Source organism: Rattus norvegicus, chromosome 2 (assembly GCF_021556685.1).
Source record: "Rattus norvegicus strain SHRSP/BbbUtx chromosome 2, alternate assembly SHRSP_T2T, whole genome shotgun sequence".
NCBI lineage: Eukaryota > Metazoa > Chordata > Mammalia > Rodentia > Muridae > Rattus > Rattus norvegicus.
This window is the reverse complement of record NC_141535.1, coordinates 30992836-31017258: the sequence shown is the minus strand read 5'-3', so window position 1 is coordinate 31017258 and position 24423 is coordinate 30992836. Positions and strand designations below refer to the sequence as shown.

Genomic DNA, 24423 nt, shown 5'->3' with positions numbered 1-24423 from the left:
TCCCAAGTACTGAGACTGCACATGTCCCGCAGTTTTTCATCTCAGGCCTTTTTTTTAAAAATAGATTTATTTATTTATTATATATAAGTACACTGTAGCTGTCTTCAGACACCAGAAGAGGGTATCAGATCCCATTACAGATGGTGGCTGCTGGGATTTGAACTCAGGGCCTCTAGAAGAACAGTCAGTGCTCTTAACCACTGACCCGTCTCTCCGGCCCCCTCAGAGCCTTTTTTTTTTATGTAGGACTTTTTTTTTCCTTTCTTTTTGAACACTGTGCTCTTAAACATTTTCTAGAGCTTCACCTCTTAGTACAGTCCCACAGTTTACACCATAGTACCACATTTAAAAAATACACACTTGAACAACGTTCTATACATTTTCCCATGATAGATCTTAGCTCTCATAATGGAAGTTTTTTCTCGTGTGTGTGTGTGTGTGTGTGTGTGTGTGTTAAGTAAAAGTTTCATAGGATGTCTTTCATTTTTGTTAAACTGATTTAAATATCAGTCGTGAAATTAAAATAGCTGGTAAAGGCACCTCGGCTGCGGTTCCCTTCACTAATACCGTTGTGTTTCTGTCTTCGAAGACATCCTGGCCCTGCTTCTCACCGATGTGCTGCTCTTCTTGCAAGAAAAAGACCAGAAGTATATCTTTGCAGCTGTTGTAAGTACATGACCACGCAGTGCACAGTGTTTACCAGGTGGTGCTGTGTTCCCTTCAGCAAAGCCCAATGTTCCTAATTGGAAAAAAGAAAGTTGCTTGTCAAGAATATGCCCATACCGTATCCCCTCTGCCATAGCGGATTTCATAGCTGCTTCCGCACGCGCTTTAGTCAGTTGAAAGTATTGTGATGCTTCAGCATGGATGGCGAACAGACGCTGCTCTCAGGCCTCCAGCACCTCCCTGCCGTCTGGCCACCTGCACTCAGCTCTTGGCAATGGAGGTATCAGGGTCGGGCGGAGGTCATTTCCAGCAACTCTCTCTTCTTTTCCTTCCATTTGCTAGCCTTGTCTCTAAGGTACCATGCTAATACCCTTCTTCCAAACAAGAGAACCCCACGATTTCTAAAAGAGAGTGCTTTTTTTCCACTGTTCACAGTGCTAGGGAATGGGTCAAGGACGTTTTTGTTCGTACTACACAAATGTTCTCCCCCTGGGCTGCAGCCTCAGGCTTTAAAGAAGACCCTTGGTCCTGACACGGCTGCTTCTAATGACTATGGTCATTCGTGTGTCCCTTCCTTTTGCGGCATGTAGATCGGTCTCACAGGTTAGTGCATTTTAGATTGTATCCTACCACTGCAACTTATCTTATCTTACCCAGCTGTCTTGGTCAGGGTTTCTTGCGCAAACCTCAGGACCAAGAGGCAAGCTGGGGAGGAAATGGTTTATTCAGCTTACACTTCCACATTGCCGTTCATCACCAAAGGAAGTCAGGACTGGAACTCAAGCAGGTCAGGAAGCAGGAGCTGATGCGGAGGCCATGGAGGGATGTTTCTTACTGGCTTGCTTCCCCTGGCTTGCTCAGCTTGCTCTCTTAGAGAACCCAGGACTGCACCCACAATGGGCTGGGTTCTCCCGCCCTGATCACTAATTGAGGAAATGTCTTACAGCTGGATCTCATGAAGGCATTTCCACAACTGAAGCTCCTTTTTCTGTGGTAACTCCAGCTCGTGTTAACACACAAAACTAGCCAGTACACCAGCCTCTGTGTGTTCCTAAGGGTACAGAGGAGAAAAAAATGTCACAGTTAACTGCTTGCTGGTGTTATGGGGCATCCCGTTCTGCCCAAGAGAAACCAAAGCACAATGCTTGGTGTTTAGTGCGTATCCAGTGATAGGCTATTGTGTCTCTTAGCGCAATATTACTCTAAAAAAAATTGAATTTTTTTTGGAAAATTCAAAGTTTTAATAAAGTGTTTCTTTGCTGTCCAAAGAAAGCAAAAAAAGCATGTCTGATCAATGATGTGAGAGGGAGGCACTGGAACCTGCCTGCCTGCGCTCAGCTGATTGGCCCAGGCGGCTTCTTCCTCCCTCTCCTCAGCACCCGGCTGCTGACGAGAGCAGAGGGTAGTGTGGAGCCTGACAGACACTCTGTGCCCCTTGACCTAGTTGGCCTTCATCTATTAGAGATTTCACTAAAACTTTCCACTTTGTCTACCAACCTTCCCATGCCAGTACCTGGGAAACCCTGAAAGAACACAGAGGAAACCCAGGACGATGGACTCATTGTAATTAACCTATGCGCTGTTGGGGGCCAAGCTGAAGAGACATTTTCACATCGCACCACTGTAGAAAAGATTTCATTAGATCCAATCACCTGAAAAGAGGTGAATCCTGCTTCTTGAGTGGTCTAATCCTCCCAGGCTGATCAGGAGTTAGGCCTAAGACAAGGGCAGACCGTGTTTCCTAGAAAGGGAGTTAAATGCAGATTCGGGTCTAGCTGTGATGTTGATTTGAGGTCTGACGTGACTCCTTGGTTTATGTGTGCCATCTGTGGAGGAGAAGCAGGGCTAGGGATGCAACCCACCAAATACCAGACTGGGAGTGTGCAGCCTTAGCTCCCTTGGGTAAACGCTCTGGTCATGGAAACCAGAACATTGCTGTCGGTGCTGCTTCTAGTAGTCTGATACAGACATGCATAAGGTGATGTTGAAGAGCAAAGGAGAAAATATTCTCTTACCTTTTGAGAGTCAAGTGTACCCTACTTTGAGTTCACATGTTTCCTTACTGCGTTTATCTGAGAGCAGCCTATCTCCAAAGCCTCTCACAGTGATTGTCTGAGGGGAATGAATCATTAGCTCGGAGGCTGCACACGTCTGCATTTCCTGGTTCCCACTGTAATGTTTAGAAATTTGTCCTCATACTAGGACCCATAGTCGAGAGTCCTCATTTCCTTTGCCCAGAAGAAAAGAATCTTAATAGGACATCTGAAATGGACACCATCTCCTTCTGATAAAGGGGATGTAGAAGACATGATGAATTTGGAAACTACTGGAAGTATATCAAAGCAATAAGAGGAGAAAGTACTGTCCTTACAGGAGAGTACTGCTGTGCATGCATGCGCGTGTGTGTGCGTGCATCTCTCTCTCTCTCTCTCTCTCTCTCTCTCTCTCTCTCTCTCTCTCTCTCTCTATCCCTCCGTGTGTGTGTATGTATGCATGTGTGCAATTACCCTCAGAGACCAGAAAAGGCTGTCAGATCGCTGGAGCCAGCGTCATGGGTGTTCGTAAGCCACCTGATATGGGTTCTGGGAGGCAAAATCTGAGTCCTCTGAAAGATTTACTGTTCTCTACCCCGGAGTCATCCCTCTGACTCCAATGTAATTTTTTTTTTAAAAAATCATTCAGCTAGAAATGGAATCTAGAATAAAGTTGGAATATGGCACCCAGGAAGACTATCTTGACTATTAAAGAAGGAGATTTCAATATTGAAACAGTAGAAAAGAGAAGATGAACATGTTCGTCTATGAGTTAACTTCAAAATAGGAGACAAGCTTGGGGAGTTTTTGCCTCAGTGGAACCACAAGCACCAGTGGAGATGGGGTAGCAGTTGGGCTGGAAGTGGCCTCTCCTTTCCTCGTCCCCTTTATCAGAAGGAGATGGCATCCATTTCAGATGTCCGCAGAGGTGTAAATGAAGTCAGCAGTGAGTGTGATAAGGACACCGACAAGCAGTGGGGACTGTCCTCAGCTAGTGAGGTGCAGGCCTAGTGTCATGGTGATCATGCTTACTGAGCTACAGCTGACATTTATAAATTAAACGAGGATATGGTCCGGGACAGCCAGTCTTCTGCTTCTGCTAAGCACCTCTAGCTCTAGGGTATTTCTAAATGGTGGAATTCCTACCCACAATGTTGGTAACATCATCATCATCATCACCACCACCACCACCACCATCATCATCATCTCATCATCATCATCATCAACAACAACGACAATGGCTTAAACATGCTATGGTACAAACAAAATATCCCTGCAAGCCGCATGAGGCCCTTGCATCATCAGTGTGATGTGTTCAGAGCTGATGTGTTGCCTTCATTCCCGGGGACGGTGAACCTTGTTTATCACTAGTATTTATAGAGTTAATATGAAACGATGTCAAGCATGCCCTCGATGCCTTCTGGTTGCTATGGGTTTAATTCATCTCCCTTTATTTATTCTTCTCTTTTGAAACATCTTGCCACCACCTCCCTTTCTCTGAAGCACTAACCAACCACTACTAATTTCACATTATGCCATATCAAGCAACTCAAACTCCATGTTGCATTTTAACATACTGCATTTTTATACATAGAAAGAGGACACCAAAAACATACACCTCCAATACTAAAAGGGATCTTAATAATACTTAAGAGGACTTCTCTATTCCAGAGGGCAGGCCGATTTACCTTCCGTTTCCAGAGGCCAAATGTAAGACTGGGTAGACCAGTAGTCTGTTCCATCATGATGTCTCCCCCTCCCCCACTGCTCTGAAAAACATGAAAAACACTCCAGAGATGCCTCGGCCAGTAACACCAGATGCAGCCCAGGCATCTGAGAAGTCACTAGTGGAGAATATAGAATGGCAAACTGTGGATAAAGCCTTCGCTCAGTACACAAGGGACAAACAAAACCACATGCTGTAGTCATCTCTGTAGACAGTGGTGGGATCCGCAGACCAAAGCAGACTCCATAACTCCCACGTAGTTTCTCATCCTGCAGATGCTCCTTTGGCCCTTTTTTTAACCAAGGCTCTTGAGCCAGGTGTGGGACTATTAACATTGTCAACTACGTGGCTCCAGGGCACAGCTTGGAGGTCCTGCAAGACCACAGTAAATGCTGGTAAAAGTTATTTCCTTATACCTTGGACATTAACTCTTAAAGACTTTCTTCCAATTTCCCAGATGGAATTACGTTAAATCCATTCTGTAGACATCAATCGCATGCCTGTCCTGTGCAAGGCATGTGTCTGGCGGATGAAGATGGGTTAGGGCCAGACCTGCTCACCAAGTGTTTGTCTGGCTGCTGAGGAAGAGCCACCTACGGGTAGAGCTTCAGTAGTTCTGGGGCTGAGATCTACAAGGCTTGAGCAGAAGAGGCTGGTGATGTCTAAGGACTCTCGGATCTTATCTGCCCGTTTCCACATTTTATTTGATGACCTTATTTTCTAGGGTTTGGTTTCTATCATGGTCTTTTAATTACTGACAAATCCGATGGGTTCCAGGTCCCCATCCTTCCTTCCCAATCTCATTGTAATGTCAGATATACCTTTTTTTAAATTCCCTTCTTCAACTACAGAGGTTTCATTTTTTTTTCCCTCACTCTCTGCTCTTTTTAAAATTGCTCTTTGAAATTACAAATCTTAAAAAAAAATACTTATTATCTTTTAAAATCTGTACGTCCCTGTGTGGGTATAAATCTGTACTGTGGAGACCAGAGGAAGGCATTCTATCTCCTGGAGCTAGAATTATAGGTGGTTTTGAGCAACCCAATGTAGGTCCTGGGGACCAAAGTCAGGCCCTCTGCAAAAATAGCATTTTCTGTTAACCACTGAGCCATCTTTTCAACCTCTAACCTGCCAACCTTAAGGGTAATTATCCCCCTCAGTCCTCATTCTCCATTTGCTTTGGTTTGAGTAAGAACTGCCCTCTACAGGCTCCCGTGCTGAATGCTGTCTTCAGTTGCTTGTGCCAAACACTGTCCTAGCCAGGGGAGAGCTAATGTGACATTTGTCTGTTCTCCGCTGGAGACCCTTTGAACTTCCGAAGCTCTTCTCTTGGTTTAGAGACAGCACAGTTTCACCTGTGCATCCTCTCGATTCTCACAGGACCAGAAGCCTTCAGTTATTTCCCTTCAGAAGCTCATCGCTAGGGAAGTCGCCAACGAGGAGAGAGGCATGTTTCTCATCAGTGCTTCGTCAGCGGGTCCCGAGATGTATGAAATCCACACCAGTTCCAAAGAGGAACGGAATAACTGGATGAGGCGGATCCAGCAGGCAGTAGAAAGGTAACCTTGCTGCTGTTCATCTATGCAATGCCTTTGTTCAGTTGGCGAATGTATTCTAACCATATCTCCCCGGCATGAAAACTTTGCCTCAGCCAGAATTGCCTGCTCCCTGACCTTTGCCCCTGCCTGCTGTAGCATGCTGCCTGCACCCCTGCCCTCTGCACATCTCCCTGCATGCCGTGCCTCCCCGCTCTACCTGTGTGCTTTGGTGTGGTTCCTGCTCACCTGCTCCATGAAGACCCTTCGGTCGAGGTGTTCCCTGTTGTGCCTAAGATGCTGTCTGTCACACCCACTTTCTAAGGCACTGATTTGGGGCCTGCCCTCTATTTCCTGTAGTTGTTACATGTAGGTATTCGAGTTGTTTCTGTAGACTGGAAGCTCTTTCAGAGCAGGGACTGTGTCTTCTGTTTCTCTGTGTGCCCGAGGAACCATTCAAATAAATGCCTGGTGAATTTCAGTTTTCTCGGATAATGTATTGCTTGTTATTTGTGCAAGGATGGTTTTGATAAACGAGGGGCAAGGGTGGGAGTTATAGTTACTACTGGTAATTTGATGAGTTGGATGAGCTTGACATTCCGTAAGTTACTCCCATCTCCACCACATCTACCCAATATGGAGGTCTACTATGTGTCCCATGATCCTTCTATTCTAGATCCATCAAGAGGAGTTTCATAATGGTACAAAACCAAAAACGCTATTACCTTAGTTTCACTGAATGATGTAATGCCACTGTTGCTGCTGCTGATGGTGGTAGTGGTGGTTGTGGGGGCTGGGATATTTGAACCATCCTATAGAAACTTTGAATCTATGTTGGCATATGTGAGTACCCAAGAAAACTAATCTCTCAGAAGGGAGGAACAGTGAATTCTCTTTGTTCATTTTTTGGTGTTGTTGTTGCTTTGGTGTTTTTGTTGGTTTTACTTTTCATTTTTTTTGTTGTTGTTGTTTGTTTGTTTTTTGTTTTTTGTCGCTAGTTCTCTTGCTAAGTTTCCACATTTTTTCTAATAAGCTTGGAAATCCTTGAAACTGGTTTCAGTGACGCCTTGACTATTGTCTTTTAAAGTTGTCCAGAAGAAGAAGGAGGAAGGACAAGTGAGTCTGATGAAGAGAGGCGGAAAGCTGACGCTAGAGTGGCCAAAATTCAGCAATGTCAAGGTGTGTGTGCAGCTTGGCTGTGGTCTTGAGTAGCAGGGAAATCATGATGTCATTAGAGAAGGTGACGGCACTGGCTAACTGCGTGCACCCGAGGTCCACACCCCCCACCCTTCACCAAAACCACCGTCAACAGACATGGTCCACGTGACTCAGATGCTCATGCAAATTCAGGCAACACACATGAGGCAGTAATTATGGGCCATGTGGTGCTGGCGAAAAATGGAGTTTCTGCCATGTCAGGCTTCTGTGACTGGTCAAGGGATTCAACGGGAGGGGCCAGGGGACATTGCAAAGATAATAAGTATGTTTATCTTACTAATTCTCAACTCCAGGCCTTACGATAGAGTCACTCAGGGAAGTCTGTAAGAATTTCCTGTCTGCTCCCCAACTTCCTTAACTAGCAGAAGCAGGGACTCTCTGGATTCGATGCCAGTTAGGGTCTCTAAGCTTTAAGACTCCTGGAGGGGTCTGGGGAGATGGCTCAGTGGTTAAGAACTCTTCCAGAGGTCCTGAGTTCAAATCTCATCAACCACATGGTGGCTCACAACCATCTGTAATGAGATCTGATGCCCTCTTCCGATATGTCTGAAGACAGCTACAGTGTACTCATATATAATAAATAAATAAATAAATAAATAAATAAATAAATCCTTAAAAAAAAAAGAGTCCAAGAACACACTGAAGTCAGGTGAAAATTAATGCACACAAAGATGGTTTAGAAGAAGAACCATAAACTAGCTTTGGCTTTGACCAAGAAGACTAAGGCTTCTCAGCCCTGCATTCTTCACCCCTGGGAGCCTTCACGTACTCCAGAGAGGGCTGCCTCAAGTCTCCTCCCTGAGCTGGGTATTCAGTCTTACTAGAAAGATGTCCCCATAAAGAAAAAAATAACTTTGCGAGGTATTCCGGAATTTGGGAAAGGAGAGATGTTGAGTCACTCGCAGGAGGTCGCAGTTACGAGGGAAGGCATTGGAATTTGAATCTGGGTCTCTCTTGCCCAACAAAAGTGCTGGGCCAGAATGCTCGCTAAATCATGGCGACTTGATCTGCACAGCAGGCTTGCAGCAGGCTCATGATAACCTCTTACGATGGATACTCTTCCTCAGAGATTCTCAGCAACCAAGACCAGCAGATCTGCACATATTTGGAAGAAAAGCTGCACATCTACGCTGAGCTTGGGGAACTAAGTGGCTTTGAGGATGTCCACCTAGAACCCCATCTGCTCATCAAGCCCGACCCCGGAGAACCTCCCCAGGCAGCCTCCCTGCTTGCAGCAGCCCTGAGAGAAGGTGAGTTGCCCTAGAAATGATTTGGCATGATGGATTGAGAATGTGTTTACCGGGGCCCTATTATAAGCTGTGCACAGTGGCCCTGGTGCCGAGGTGTAGCCAAATGAACCAGAATACTTATTCTCATAGAACCTATGTGCCCGAAACTTCAAAGGTAAGTAAGTATGTTTGATTTGAAGTATGAAGTGCTATGAAGAAAAATACACAGAAGTGGAGAATTGTAGCGCTCTTGAGAGGGAGTGGGTATTCTTCACATTCGGTGGTCAGGACCACTGGCAACAGATGCAGTCATAGGCAGATTTGGGACGTGTTTGGGAAATAAAGTGGAGGAGGCTGACGGTATCCACGAAGAAAGCCTTGATGGAGCAAATCACCTGCTCAGACTTAGCGGGTGCTTGCTTGCTCCAGCTTCTTTCACCCTATCAAATCTTCCCAAATGCGGGGCCGGAAGCCATCGGTGGATACACTCATGGGCCCTGCTGCCCAGGGGAACCACAGCAGTGGAAGCACCATGGAGGCCACAGATGAGAATCCGTGCTATGTCAATGTCACTGGTCCATACCTGACTGCAGGGATTCTTGCCAGGTGGAGACATTTAAACAAAGACAGTTGAGCTCACACTTTGAAAAGCCCCTTTGCTTTGCTGTTTTCCCTCCCTTCTCTTCCTGAATCTCATCACCCTTCCCTGTAGAACTTCTTCCCAGTCCCAGTATCCACTGTGGTTCTCCTGCGCCCCCGTGTGGCCACAGCTGCAAGTGTCTCTTTCCCATGTTCTTTGAAGTTCCCTCCATTAGTCATCAAATAACAGTGGATGCTCATAAGTCGTTCCCTGACCCGAATGTGGTCTAAATGTATGGAGGATACTTTAGAAATAAATAATAAAGTAAATAGTCCTTTGGCCTATTCCACGTGCTAGCTGAGACTCCTTTATGTAAGTAAACGTGTCTCCTTTGAGGGGGTAGTAGTTCCCCAGAGGACTAGAACACAGATGGGATTGTGTATCATTAAAAGCAAGTTTGAAGAAACACTCCTGTGAGAAACAGCTAGTATCTTAGTAACAATGTTTAAGATCCCAATGCTCGATAGTGTGTGGATAGTAATTGAATTACAAGGTTTTCAGAATACTAATTTACTGAAAGCTACATTTGAGATATTTTTATACAACAGATTTAAAAATTATGTTAAATTCTCTATGCAGAAGGATGCTGCTCTCTGTTGGTATAGAGTGCATGGCTACGTAATTTTTCCGTAAGGGGCCAGCTGTAAGTAGTTTTGTAGGTCACACCCTTTTTGGGATATAGACCTATGTGTTCATGAACATGTGTTTGTGCAACTTTTATAACTATGAACGCAGACTGGGGTCATAGTACAGTGGATACAATCCTTGCAGAACATGGATGGAGCCTTGGGTTCAATTATTGTGTTGTATAAAACAGTCATGGTGATACATGCCCAGAATCCTGCCACTTGACAGGTAAAGGCAGGAGGGTCAAGAGTTCAAGATTCTCCTCAGCTACATAGGATGTGGACTACCCAAGGTTCTCTTTTAGAGGAAAAAGAAAAAAAAAAAGAAGACTAAACCCAAATTTTAGTTTTCTGGGTTGTATAACAACAGTTGCTGACCAAATGTGGTTTATCGACTTTCGGTGGATCACAACTTCTAATCTTTTGTCACTGTGTTGCAACAAGTGGCCGTCTCTAACCTTCATGCTCAAAAGCCATGTTACAATCAATGGCAAGAGTTACAGCTGAATTAAGTCATCGACTCACAAAAAATCACAATGTTTTAAGTATGTTTACAGTTTTAAGTATGGATACAGCTTGTATCGAGCTTTATCTGTCATAGCCTGGGGCCCATGCAGCCCAGCCATTGCAGGTTGGACACACCTGGTAAACTGAACCCTCTCTCTGCATTGTTATTGCTCTAATTTAGTTTTGTTTTTCTCCTTCATAGCTGAGAGTCTGCAAGTTGCTGTGAAGGCTTCAAAGCTGGCTGATGTAAGCCAGCCATCTGAAGAAGGCCCTGGAGGGGCTGTCCTGGCTGACACACTCAGTGCACAAGATGCACCAGCATCGCCGACTGCCTGTAAGTGACAGTGCAGGCCTTGGCCGTGAGCCTGCGTACAGCCCCAGTGCACACGGTGGTCGCATAAAACAGATGCAGTAGCTACCTGATTTTAGGGGGACTTAATGTATTTTTTGTAATTAGAAAAAAAAAACCCTTGAGAATAACCATGCTGGCCATAAGTAGCTATTATATGTGACAATTAATGGCACTTGTATTTAAAGGACAAAGACTTATGTTGGTAGGAGGTACTGTTCTGTCCTCTGGCTAAGCATTGCCCCACCCCAGATCATACCCTGCCTGGGGTTTCATGACTTCTTGGATGAATTTTTGAAAGGACTTCCAAACCGTTTTTGTAAGGGTCCCTGCAATCCATTAAGCGAACAAGTGTTTGAGTAAAATCTTCTGGGCATCAACTAAGGAATCATAACTCAGAAAGCTCGAATGCCTCCCCTACCTGCATGGTGCACAGACAGGATAGCTGAACAATTCTTGTTCGGTTTTTATGGTACCAGGATTATAGAACCCAAGGCCTCAAACGTGCTAAGCGAGCCCGTCTACCACTGACATACAGCCCTCCCAGATATTCTTCTTCACGTTGGAATACATTCTGGATTTTGAGCAGATCTCATCTTATGATCCTCCTGCCTCTGAAGTGATCAGTTTACAGGTGTATTCCTCCACACTCAGCTGTTTGAGACGTTTAAAAATACCAGGTAGAGCATGAACTTAGCATCGTCACCGAACCCAAGTGTGGCGTTCTATGTATGGTTTTCAACTAAATACTGAATTCCGAAAAGGATTCTAAGAGCATAGAGAGTATATTTTTCATGTGAAGATGGCAAAAACCTTACTTGGAAAGAAAATAATATGTGTGATAACATGTCTGAAATAGCTTTTTTTCTTTCTTTTTTCTTTCTTTCTTTTTTTTTTTGAGACACGGCGTTCCCACGTGGCTCTTACATTGACCTCAAATTTACTATTGGAGTTGAGAACGGCCTTGAATTTCTGATTCCCCCAAGTTCAAGAATTATAGGTATATGCTACCACAGGCATTCTATTTCAGAATTTCTGCAACAGATCCCTTGGTTTGGTTAGAATGCCTAGAGGCATTTCCCCCCCCCCCCGTTTTGTTTTATTACGAGCACCCGAAATTATGTTCCCCTCTCAGATTCTGCTTTATTTAATCCCGGCTTTCTATTTTCAGAATGTGCACATATGGTTTTCATTTTGAACGGCCAGATTCACCAGGGGAGTTGTACTGCTCTGGGTGATTTCCTTCAGAAGAACCTCATTATGCCGTTGAGGAAGTGCACTCTAAAAATACGAGGGTGCGGGTGTGCTGCTCCCAGCCCCGCCCCAGGGACAGCTGAGAGGCTCCACTGCCCCTGCAGCTGTTTGGAGCACTCCAGGCCTTCTCCTCCCTCCAGGCAGGACAGTGAGGGGTCTCCCTGTCAGAACCTACATTTCAGAGCCTTCCCAAGGGATATTCCATTTGCTAGACCCAGAACAGCCTGCTGTTAGGATCAGGCCCAGAGGCATAGGGTGAACCCACATGCCAGAAGCCGTCCATTTTGGCTTGGCTTGGAACGAACATGGCACTCTGAGAGTTTGATCTCTATATAGTTGTAAGGGCAGAGGGACATTCCTCAAGGAAGGTTTGGGGATGAGAGTGGCTTTGCAGAGGGCTTCGGGGAGGGCCTTTGTGAAGCAAGCCTGTCGCTCTGAGGTTACAAGCCGAGCTCATCAGTATACTTACTGAAGGAGACTATTATAACCTACTTTCTAAAATGGTCAGGCCATTGGAGACCCTGTTGCCCACCCTGAAGCTACACCTGGGGCTACAGAAGCTCTACCTTTCTCTCCCTGCTTGGCTCCACATCAGCTTCCTCCAAGGTTTAACTGTTAATGTGAGGAGCAGATTAGTTGGAAGATGGCTTGGACATCTCTTTAGGAGTTAGGAAGTCGCTATAAACTGTCCCCCCACCTCATTGCCTAAGCAGTGCTCAACTTACAGCCACTGAACTTGGTGTTTCACTTGGTTCTTTTGAAATGGGTTCCCACTCGCACAAAACTCTGCTTTGGAAGAGGATTTTGAAACCCTGGACAGCTGCCACTTTCTAATGGGGATACAAGTGATCTTGTTCATTTAAACAAAGGGAAAATGGCAGCTCCTTGTTAGAAATAATGGTGCGTGATGACACCACATTTTTTTTAAGTTTATAAACATCATAAAATGAACATCTTGATCAAGGCCCTGGTCAGATATTGCTCCAATGAAGTGTGTGTGTGTGTGTGTGTGTGTGTGTGTGTGTGTGTGTGTGTCCCAGCTTTGAGAAGCCTGGTTTGAAGCAGTAAAAGGTAAACATAGCCCAGGTTTTAATTGAAATCTGTAAAGAAATGACTGCCAACCGAGGTTTCATGGCTAAAGGTAAATTTGTTTTTGTGATGGGTTTCTGTGATTTCCTAGGTTAAATGTGTACAGTGTAAGTGTAAGTGTGTAAATGTGTAAGTACAGTGTATTTAACACTGTAAAGTATTAAATCTTAAGTGGGAAATGTGAGCAGAGCTGAAGTGAGGAGAAACTGAGGCAGCTCTCGGTTTTTATGACTCTGAAACAGTAAAGCATTGGCCACCTCCAGCCTTCTTAGAACAGTATCCCTTTTGCCTCTGGACCTGCCTTCTAAACCTTGTCCATCCGCTGCTGCTCCTGCACTGGCCACAAGGAAGCCTTTTACGGACCTGGGTCTGCCAAGAGACCTTGCTTTTATTCCTCTGGGCACCTGTTTTAAATTACTTCTTTCCCAGGAGGCTTTTTCCTATTAAATGAAAGCGAGATGTAGACTTGGTACCGCAAACAGCACATGGACACCTGAGCAGAGCCTAAGAAAGAAGCACAATTAAAATGATGGGAGACAAAGGACGCTATTTTGTATCGCTTAGCCTGTAAGCTCAAAGAGAGCAGGGACTGTGGGCTGCCTTGCGCTCTCTAGCGCCCCCTGTAGGAGCACTCAGTATGTATTATCTCGTGATAACTTATTTTGAAGTGTGCCTCAGTTGTGTATAGAAGACCCAATTGGCTGGCTGATGTTTGATGTTGTCCTTTTTGTTTCTGTCTCAACGGCGTGCTTCCGGCATTAGTCACAGAAGGGACAGAAGGAAGAGGCTGTTGGGATGTGGATCCCCGGCTCCAGGGTGTGGTAACGGACTTGGCGGTCTCTGATGCAGGGGAGAAGGTATTGTTAATTGTTAACCAACTTGCTAGTAACCAGAACCTATTGCTTTGTATACAAAGTAACTCCAGCTCTCAGGCAGAGAGTGGATTGAAAATACTTTTCTGAATTGTTTCTGATCCATTTAAATATCTATATTGAAACTTTCTAAACTTCTTCTTTAAATGTTAGTGGTCTTTCTATATCATGTAAGTGTTAAAAAAACTGAAAAGTTATTAAAAAACAAAAGGCTTGAAAACCCTCATGTGTATATGTGTGTCTGCACTCTGACTTCCGGCTTACTTTCTGCTCTGTAAACCTTTGCTTATCCCCACTGCTTCTGGTAACTCTCTGCTCAAGAGGTGGCCCCGACATCGGGATGCTTCACCACCAGATGGCGCCCTTGGAGCTGAACGGATTTCCACTTTGCTTCTGTTCTCCACTGTTGACCCTCCACTCCTCACCCGTTCTCCACCTTCCTCTCGCAGACTTGGAATCCACATAACCACCTCTTGCCTGTGCCATGGTGTTCTCTGATTCTTGATCTGTGCGGGCTGTGACTTTCTGTAGAAATTACATGCATACAGCTTCCTATTAACTTCAAGTACGTGATTTCATAAGCAGGGGAGAAATAACACTGTGCTTCTGGCAGGTGGGGAGTCAGGTCAAGAGTTTTTACTTTGTCTAGCATTGATTTAGCTCCATTACCAGGTATTAATATGCCCAGCGTGGGACTATGGCATATGTATGTCATAGATGCAACATTTTACTGTTACATGGTTTACAGATATGTGACGTAGGACAGAACCAAGCCTTGCTTTCAGAATTTCACAGAACAGCCACCTCTGATTTACATTTGCAAAGTTCAGAGGCCCAAGTTAATTTATGAATAGAGAATTTTACCCTACTTACTCTGATTGTAAGCTTTAAACTGTTTGTCTTAAATGGCCCCTGCTTTTCCGTGTGACCTTCACTTTGAAGTGTGAAGTGTGCTGCTTTTAATTGCTCCAAGGTTTTAGGGAGGAAAAATAATTGGTCGATGGCAGCTTAATTCTGTATAGGAAATGGCTTGGCTCCTACCCCTGACTCACTTACGGGTGGAGAAGTGAGTTCAGGTTTCTCTTTCTATTAACCTCTGGAAAAGCTGACACTTGGTAGGGCCTTTTGAGAATGGAAATAAACAGATACACAAAAAGATCACTTGGCTAAAGCTTTAAGCAAGAATGTGATGGATGCCTTCACCAACTTCCTTAAAAAGATTAGGTTAAAACAAAATTCTGAAAGAATTAAAAACAGTAACTCAAGGTAGAAATTCTCAATGATCAACTGCATTTACTCAATAAGACCACCAGGTGGCATACGAAGTCCATTAGAAAGACGATGTACGTGTACCTGCAGCGTCAGAGGTTTGAGCAGTAAGTAACCAAATGTAGCAAGCACAGTCTAACTCATTTACTTCTTCGTAGAATATAAAAATTGGAAATATCATGGTTTTTACTTTTTGTTTTCTTTTTGTTGTTTTTGTTTTTAAGAACTTAACCACCAAACCAGAGTGCTTTAGTCCTGGTGTCTCCCATACACTTGGGCAGAGTTCTAAAGCACTGACCTCCATCTCTCTCTTCTACCTTTGTCCCTTCCCTGTTAAGGGACTGATTAACAACAAAATCCGTACAACAGTGTGAAGGGAAAGGAGATTGGGCTCACGCGTCACGAGGTTAAGCTAAGTGCCTCCTTTAAGCAATATGGTTGACTTTCTTCAGGGCTTAGCATGACATGTGCTCAGAGGAAAGCCAGCATCATACAGGAGGCTGTAGGCTCTTGGAGGATAGGGAAATGATGGCTTCCTAGCTCATGAAATGTGGAGTTTATAGTGTTCGTTATTAAAGAGAATGTGAGTGAGAACAACTGACAGTCATTTCTCTGCTGAGCGCCCCTTACAATGCTAAGCACCATCCTTCCGTTTGCGGATATAATAGCAAATGCATAAAAACCTTACTGTTCATTGGTTTACTAATGAGAGAAGACAGACAACACGTAAGCAAATGCTTTATGCACTTTGGGGAACTAGAGCTCTCGGTATTTACACGGTCGCTGATGTTCAGTGGTGTGAAAGAGACAAAGTCTGAGGCATAGACCCCCATCCCCAAGGAGAAGATGGCCAGTGTCCTCCGACTTCACTCCTGGGCTTGAGCTGGCTGGTGATTTTTGAGGTGGGATCTGGAGAACGGGGACTAAGCGCCTCCTTGGGGCTGCCTCTCTCTAACCACTGGCTACTCAGGCATCATGATTCCCCAACCTTGAGATCAGAGCACTAGAGTCCCTGTGGTGGGTCCTGTAGCTTCCAGAGAACCAGGTGCAACAGCCTCCCCTCGAGTTTCTTCACCATCCTCCATGCCGTTGTAAGGGGTGGTTGGGCAAGAGTTGTCTGTCACGCACGAATGAGTAAGACCTATCTTGTCAAACGGCTGCTTCCTTCTCCAGCCTAGGAGGAGACAGCTACTGTAGCTGAGGTAATGGAGTTATAGATGGGGTAGCTCATATCGCGGGAATACTTAGAAGCTTTCAGAAGTTGAGCGGCTGCTCATTTTCTCGTGTTTTTATGTATTTTAGGTGGAATATAGAAGTTTTTCCGGTTCTTCACAATCAGAGGTGAGCTACACATGCTTTAAACATATCCCGTCCTTTCTCAAACCGTGCCTAAGGGAGCTCTGCAAGAATCTGACACACGTAATCTTTTCTATGCCCCCCCAGATTATACAAGCGATACAGAACTTAACGCGTCTCCTCTACAGCCTTCAGGTAACGGCTCTCCTGTACGTCCAACCGCGGGGATGTTTCTTTTCATGTACACTGCTGGTGTCCAGACGTCAGAAATTAGAGCATTCGAAAGGCCGTAAGCCATCCTAGCCGAGTGCCAACCCCCTAGGTGTCACTCCGCCAGACAAGCCAAGTTCACCCGGTTTTGTGATCACAAGGCAGCATGGCACTGTCACGTTTTACCCGAATCTTCTCAGAAAGCATAAAGCCTGTTCGTGTCTCTCAATATTAACAACGAGCCTGCTTGGGTCTGACACAGTGAACCGCTTCGGTGAGCGTCGCCTGACTTCATGTTTTCTGGTGAAAACTGAAATTCCCACCTAAACATGTGTCACCTCCACATCCGGCCTTAGGCCTTTGTGAGGGGTGGCTAAGTAATTTGTATGCCCTTCTGTGCTTTGGTCTGCTCGCTTGTCACCCAAAAGCAAATGGGCGGTCACCGAGGCGCCTACTAATGGCTCGTTACCTTTTGAGGAAGGCATAGGAAGTCACACTGGTGGTGTGAACTGGGGGGAAAAAATCACACTAGTGGTGTGAACTGGGAGACTGTAATCCGTCCCTCAGGTGGTACGCACTGAGGAAGCTGCCGGTGTGCCCAGTGTGCTCTCTGTGGTGCTTAGTAATTTTCAATGCTTTCATGACAATAGTTAAACAGTGTAGAATTTTTTGAGAATAAAAATCAAGTAAACTGTCTGCAGTTCTAAAGAGAGAATTGCTTTTTTTTTTTTTAAAGGAGGGAACAAACCAACTAATAAGACAAGGTTACCATGTCGTGTGTATCCCTCCAGAGTTTAGACTCTTCCATGTTTACTCGTTGGCAACACACATCTTTCGGTGGTGTCAACTATATACAGCATGATTGTTAATGTATGAATAGTATCCAGATCTATAGAATTCAGTTCCAATGATTTATGTTTGCGTTATCGATAGCACCGAACATCAGCGTCCTTATGGGAAGTGTTTTTAACCATAGCTGAATGTTTCCATGGGCTAAAATTCCTATAGTTACTTTTTTGCGATTTTAGTAAACGGTCTTTTTCTTTTCCCTTCTTTCCCCTCCTCAATTTAAAAGCAGAGCGAGCTCTCAGCTTACACCTTAGGACTGTTAAAGGAAAATGGAGCCTAAATTTGGAAGAGAAAGCATAGAACCATGGCTGCATTAGATGGTTTCTTATGTAGATTTTGACAACAGGAACACTTTCTCATAAGCACTATTGATCCGAGCTCCGAGCTCCGGTAACAGCCCCGTCCTCAGTTATTAAAGCTTTGGATTACACTTGAGTATAGGGTGACACTAGTACCCTCTTAGCATTTTTCTACATATTTTGCATATTTTACAAGGTTTATAGGTCGCTCTGTCCCATTTTCTACCAAGGCCACCAGGTTAAAACATTTTATTTATGAACTAAGTGGATGAGAACGAGTGCTTCTTCTCTGACCAGGTCTGTCTGAGAATGGGGCCAGTCTCCTCTTATTTTAGGCTATGTCGGAAGCTTTATAATTGTCTTCATGCAGACTCTATAAATTAAAAAACACATAAGTTCTATGCTGATCCAGTTATGGTTGTTAATAAAAACTATTGGGTTTTATGTATTTTTTAAAAGATTTATTTATTATATATGAATTCACTGTAGCTGTCTTCAGACACACCAGAAGAGGGCATCAGATCTTATTACAGATGGCTGTGAGCCACCATGTGGTTGCTGGGAATTGAACTCAGGACCTCTGGAAGAGCAGTTGGTGCTCTTAACCGCTGAGCCATCTCTCCGGCCCTTTTATGTATTTTTTTAATATCAGCCAACCCATTTAACTTCAGTTTTTGTTTTAATGAAATTTCCCATAGGTTCTCTGGAATGTTTCACATAGAGAGTTTGAAAAAATTTTTTAAAAAATATGACTATTTTTCAATAATGATATCAATACTGCTTTGGGTAGATACAGGGTCACCTAACTTTCTGACATGGTGACATGGCACTGTCTATACGTGTGTCAGAGCTGTCCTGGGACACACGTGGTACCTGGACCACAATTTGCCCGTGCCTCCATCCTCAACCATGTTAACCAACAGTGGTTAATAACAGTAAGCTTCCTATCTTAGTCACCTCATGTGATGGTGACTTTACTGTCTTCTGTAAAGTATTAGGAGACAGGGGATCTGAGAGGTCCATCGATTTTGTGAAACGTATCAACTGAAAAGCTTCGGGCTTTAAAAAGTACATGAAGGTTGGGGATTTAGCTCAGTGGTAGAGCGCTTGCCTAGCAAGCGCAAGGCCCTGGGTTCGGTCCCCAGCTCTGAAAAAGGAAAAAAAAAAGAAAGTTAAAAAGTCCATGAAGCTCTTGGGGCCATGACCATTGAGCATCTCGACTTGTGTTGCCTGGTGAAAAGATGTGGAGTTGTTTCTGTTGTCGTCGTTCACCTCTAAGTGCCGCCCCGTGCACATCTTTGGTTCAGAAGAGTTCAGCAGTCCACTGGCCTCCGTTTTTCCTCATTGGTTCTCAGCCTGTGGGTCATGACCCCTTGGCGACCCTTTCACAGGGGTCGCCTAAGACCATCAGGGAAGACAGATCTTCACATTACGATTCACAACAAGTAGCACAATTGTAGTTACGAAGCAGGAACAAAAATGATTTTATGGTTGGGGGTCACCACAGGATGAGGAACTGTATCGGGGAGTGACAGCATTCGGAAGGGCGGGAACCACTGTGTTCACTACAAATAGGAAACAGCAGTGTCTCCAATAGATTCCCTGAGCTGGCCTTAGGCTACGGGGTCTGAAATGTTTCTGTTTTGTGGTGTGGTCCTCTCTTTAGAAGCTGGACTTTTGCCCATTTCTGAAACGGCGATTAGTCCCTACGTTAGAGTTGGGGAAGAATAGACAGGCTGGAGAGGGAATGGACTCAGATAAGTGGAATGAAAGTCAGTTAAGAATTTCTAAATGTAAATGTTAAATGTGGAAAATCAATATCCCAGTCTTCAGTGCATGCTTGTGAGAGGGAAGAAAATGGCCGTATCCCAATCTCGAGCAGCCATGAAAAGTTCGTTGAGTTATGCCAGTAACAATCCTCACACAGAGCTAGAACCTTTTTGTTTTGGCAAAATAGTGGGCTTGACGGCCTCCCGGATACCCTCGGAGTCTAGGGTGGTTGAGTAGTGGTAGCATCCACTGTGTTCCAGGCCAGCAGGGGTGCCAGTGGTTCACTAATGCTAATCACCCCAGGTTTAAAGGCCACAGTGGCTGGTGCCCACTCTCCACGATGACATTGAGCTCTCCAAAGTCATTCGTCGATTTATTTTCCAATTAATTTTCAAATTTAAAAATACAAATTTGGCTTCAAAGGGCCCTGGTGAACACATTTTTTGAGTCTCATTCCAAGGCAAATACGAATTTAGAAACATCTTGGTTTGTGAACTTTCAGAAATATAGAAGAGTGCCGATCACACAAGCCAATGGGCAAGTGCCCATCTTCCCGGGGTGCGGGTTACATGGGCAGTTTGGAAACATCTTAGGAAGCAAAGATTTGAATTTATCCTTAGGAGGGTAATGGCTTCTCCTTCAGAGTCAAGCCATGCATAGGCACCCAGTGTGTGTCTCTTTGCAGCGTGTCCCTTCTGTTCCTTCTTGCTTTCGAATGGGAACTTTCAAAATTAAAGGCTTTCAAGAACATTCATTCGCCGTCGCTTCGTTGTTGGTTTGGTTTACTGGCATCATTTCAGATCCTGGTAGTTCTCTCCCGTGATGTGGCTAAGTTCTTCTTAGTCAGATACTGTGACTCAGAACGGTTCGTGAATGTCAGTCATGGCTGCTGGGATCCAGAGTGCCTATTTTCCCTTAACTGTAGCTGCCCCCTGTTAGCAATCAGGTAAACCATGACTTTAAGCTCTGATTTGTATAACCTTCTCGCTCTGATGCTAAAACCTAGCAGTAAGGAGACTAGATCGACTGACTTCCATAGCTCCTAAAAGCAGCATTAACTGCAATTCTCAGGCATTATGCTATAAAAAGACTATTTGCCAAAAGTCTCCAAATAGTTGACTTTTATTTTTATGTCTTCATGAAAGCAATATATAAAGCTCAAGTAATTTCTGGTTTGGGACTCAAATAAAGGATCCTACTGTGTTTATATAGATTCTTAAATTCCCACGAATGATTGAGCGGGGACCTCAGAAGGAGAATGAGAACAGAACGGGGATTCAGAGCGTTGTGAATTTGCACACCAAGTTCCTACCCAAAGGAGTGACTCAAATACAACCCAACAACCAGCAGCCAGTCACTTCTCCGACAGCAAGAATGAGAACAATCACCCCTCTGTAGCTGTGAGGTTTTTATCCTAGGTTGAAACCTAACCAACCTTGGATCAAAAAGACGGAAAAGTCAGTTCCAGCGACTCCAGGGAAGCAGCTGGCGTCCACCCCTCCCCGTGTGAAGGATGGCGCATTAGGGGTCGCAAGCAATCTAAGGGCAACTCAGAGCGTTGGGCGTGGTGGGGGGATGGGTAGGTTATGTCTTACTACTAAGCCATTTCAGTTAAGGACTTGAGCACCAAGTCTTGATTAGCCACTGGAGTATCGAACCAAACTCTCTTAGATATGAAAGGCCAGCAATATTGATGGTATATATTATTGTATATGTATATATTAATATATATGCTTTCCTGTAAACATTCTCAAGTTGTACTGATAGGAAAACGTAGGCAAGCCTATTTCAAAGCTCAGTGTGCCTTGGATCTAAGTTGGGAAGGGGCAGGATATAAAAATAAGCAAGCAAGCATTCCACGTTTTAGAGGTCTTTCTGATCAAGAGGTTAAACAGTCAACAAGCTGTGCGAGCTTTGTGTCTTATTGGCAAAGTACCTAAGTAACAAGCTAGACGAGGGAAAGTCGGCGCTGTCCCCTGGTTTCAGTACATGGACACTTGGTGCCACTGCTCTGGGGAAAGCAGAACTTCATGGTGGGGAGACTATGGGCTGGGTCCCAGTATCCCCTACCAGGATGGACACACACAGGCACGTACACACACGTGCACGTGCACAGAGGCACAGACACAGGCACACCCCAGTCCATCCCCACTTATCCATGACCATCTACTAAACCTATCTCTTAAAGGTTTTGCCTTCTCCCACGAGCTCTATAGCAAACCACCAGGCCTTGAACCCATAGCATTTGGGATCCCATTCCCAACCCATATGTAACACAAATCTGTACTTAACTCATTTGGTTTCTTCTCCATTCCCCACCCCCACCCAGGCTGCCTTGACCATCCAGGACAGCCACATTGAGATCCACAAGCTAGTTCTACAGCAGCAGGAGAGCTTGGCCCCTAGCCACTCCTTCCGAGGTGGCCCCTTGCAAGACCAGGAGAAATCCCGTTACCTGGAAAAGCATCGTGAAGAGCTGGCCAACATCCACAAGCTCCAGTACCAGTTCCAACAAGAGCAGCGGCGTTGGCACCGCACATGTGACCAGCAACAGCGTGAGCAGGAGGCCCAAGAGAGCTGGCTGCAGGCACGGGAACGTGAGTGCCAGTCGCAGGAGGAATTACTGCTGCGCCACCGTAGCGAACTGGACCACCAACTCCAGGAGTACCAGCAGAACCTCGAGCGGTTGCGGGAGGGCCAGAGGATGGTGGAGAGGGAGAGGCAGAGGATGCGTGACCAGCAGGGTCTGCTGGGCCACTGTAAGCATAGTCGCCAGAGGAGCCTCCCAGCCGTCTTCTCTCCGGGGAGCAAAGAGGTATGCCTTAGCCCTGTGTACCCTGGGCTTACCCAAATGTCTGAGTTCCTGGTTCCTCTGGAAGAGCTCACAAAAGTGTCTCAGTTTGGGGGGGAGGGGGCGGAGGGCAATATTGTTTAGAGCTAATTTATCTGTACTTGAATACAGAAAATTTAAGATCCTAGGCTTTTGGGGGGTTGGGGGTGGGGGATATGTGCTCTGAGACACCCGTACCTTAAGAAAAGGATGGAATTGCCCCAATAAGATAAGGGTGAGTTGGTCTGGAGGCACACCCATTGTGAGCATGTTGGTTTCTTGGTATTTGAAGGACTCATAAATGATCTCTTGCGACAGACTAATAATAACCTATTATATTGTATGGCGTGTGTGTTTTTATAGATCATTTAGCTCTTCGTGTGTAAGTATTGAACTGGACAACTACTGTAGGAAGCTTATTTGCTCTTTGAAAAGTTAGATATAGGGAGTTCAAAATCCATTCCACTAAAAAGTTATCGTGAGCCGTCCCAATGAAGGACTGAGTGGGTAAAACCAGTTAGAAGACCCTTGTTCCCTCTGCATCCATTATAGCATTGCTCGACAATTCCATTTGTCTGGGCAGAGCCTCTGCCCTCGGCACCTCAAGTGTATTTTTATTGATAGTGCATGCAGCTGTCAAGGTTAACAGGTTTATAAGAAAGAACTGTGTTGCATCTGATTTCCCCTTCAAGTTCGCGAAATTACACTTACTGCAAAATTCTTGTGCATCGAAGGATGTGTTCTCAACCTTCTTATAGAGCAAACGTGGAGACACTGATTGCTCTGATTAAAATAGAGTGGAGATTCTCTGATGACATAGAACTCTGCTGCTTTTTTAAAAAAATAAGATACACTGTGCACGGTTAATTGGAGTTTCCTGTTCTAGCTCATTTAGAGGGGATGGGAGGAGAGTGAATGGTAGATTTCTTCCTAGCCTCATTTTTATTAAATTTGTGATTTCTAGAACAAGAGTTTTCAGGCTCATGGGCTAAATAAATACGATAGGGAACTTGTTTAAATTGCTGAAGAGATCACTGTATTTTTTCTGTATTTCTTTATACAGGTAACGGAACTTAATCGAGCTGAGAGTTTGTGTCATGAAAATTCATTTTTCCTCAATGACGCCTTCACACACATGTCGCTTAACACATCCAATAAACCAAACACGTCAGGTGCCCCCTGGGACGCTCACCCCCCAGGTGGGTCTCATCTTGATTTGGCAAGGACTAGTGATAGTCAGATAGAACTGAAGATGGACGTTTCTCAGCCTTCCGATGTCAACTCAGAACTCTGGACAACAGGGCTGGGCCCTCAGAGACCTGCTCGCCAAGAAAGCATCAAGGATTCTTGTAAAAATGGTAATTAATCCTTTACACGTCTTCTGTATGGTGTCATTGTGAAACTGGTTCCTGTGTGGTTGGCTCCTCCGTAGAGTGAATAAACTCTAGTGAGCATAGCATAGGAATGGTCGTAGCAATGGGTTGGTGGTTCCTTTGGGAAGCCTGAGCCACCCCTGACCCCACTCCAAAACATCCAAATAAACAAGGCCTTGTGGTGGGGCTTAAAGCAATGGTTCTCAACCTGGGGGTCCTCACCCCTTGGGGGCTCAAATGACCTTTTCACAGGGGTCACCTAAGGCCATCAGAAAATACAAATATTTACATAGCAATCCATAACAGTGGCAAAATTACAGTTATGAAGCAGCAACAAAAAAATAACCTTATGGTTGGGGTGTGTGTGTGTGTCACCACACCATGAGGAACTCAAGGGTGGAAGCATCCGGAAGGTTGAGAAACACTGGCTTAGTGTATTCAGTAGGCATGGCCAAAGCGTTCTTAGGCCAGTGGACTAAGTGATCTCCACTTAAAAATGGTACACCTTGATATTCATTCTCCACTATAGTTAGACCCTCCATGGCTTTATGTGTGTCTCGGTTGACACTCAGAAATAAAAGGTACAGACAGGATTTGTGGAGGGACTTTTATTGTCTATCCGGGCGATTTCCTGTACCATTAGTGAAATCTTCTGTTGTACTATTAAACACTCAGAATGAAACTGTTAACAGCATTTGTCATTGTAAAAAAAAAAAAAAGTGTTGTCTCTCCATAAGTACCTCGTAAGAACACAATTTGCTAACACCATTAAAGCATTTGGCA

General features: G+C 44.8%; 1 protein-coding gene across 6 annotated transcripts in view; it reads left to right on the top strand.

Annotated features, from left to right (window-relative positions):
- Positions 1 to 24423, top strand: part of Arhgef28 (Rho guanine nucleotide exchange factor 28) — a 297367-nt gene that overhangs the window by 241725 nt on the left and 31219 nt on the right. For all 6 annotated transcript variants that reach the window (XM_087625772.1, XM_087625793.1, XM_087625783.1 and 3 more), the window contains 10 exon segments: positions 590 to 666; positions 5806 to 5984; positions 7048 to 7139; positions 8246 to 8428; positions 10383 to 10514; positions 13635 to 13729; positions 16316 to 16354; positions 16457 to 16504; positions 21767 to 22252; positions 23331 to 23625. In XM_087625772.1, the coding sequence (XP_087481898.1) occupies positions 590 to 666; positions 5806 to 5984; positions 7048 to 7139; positions 8246 to 8428; positions 10383 to 10514; positions 13635 to 13729; positions 16316 to 16354; positions 16457 to 16504; positions 21767 to 22252; positions 23331 to 23625 (1626 nt within the window).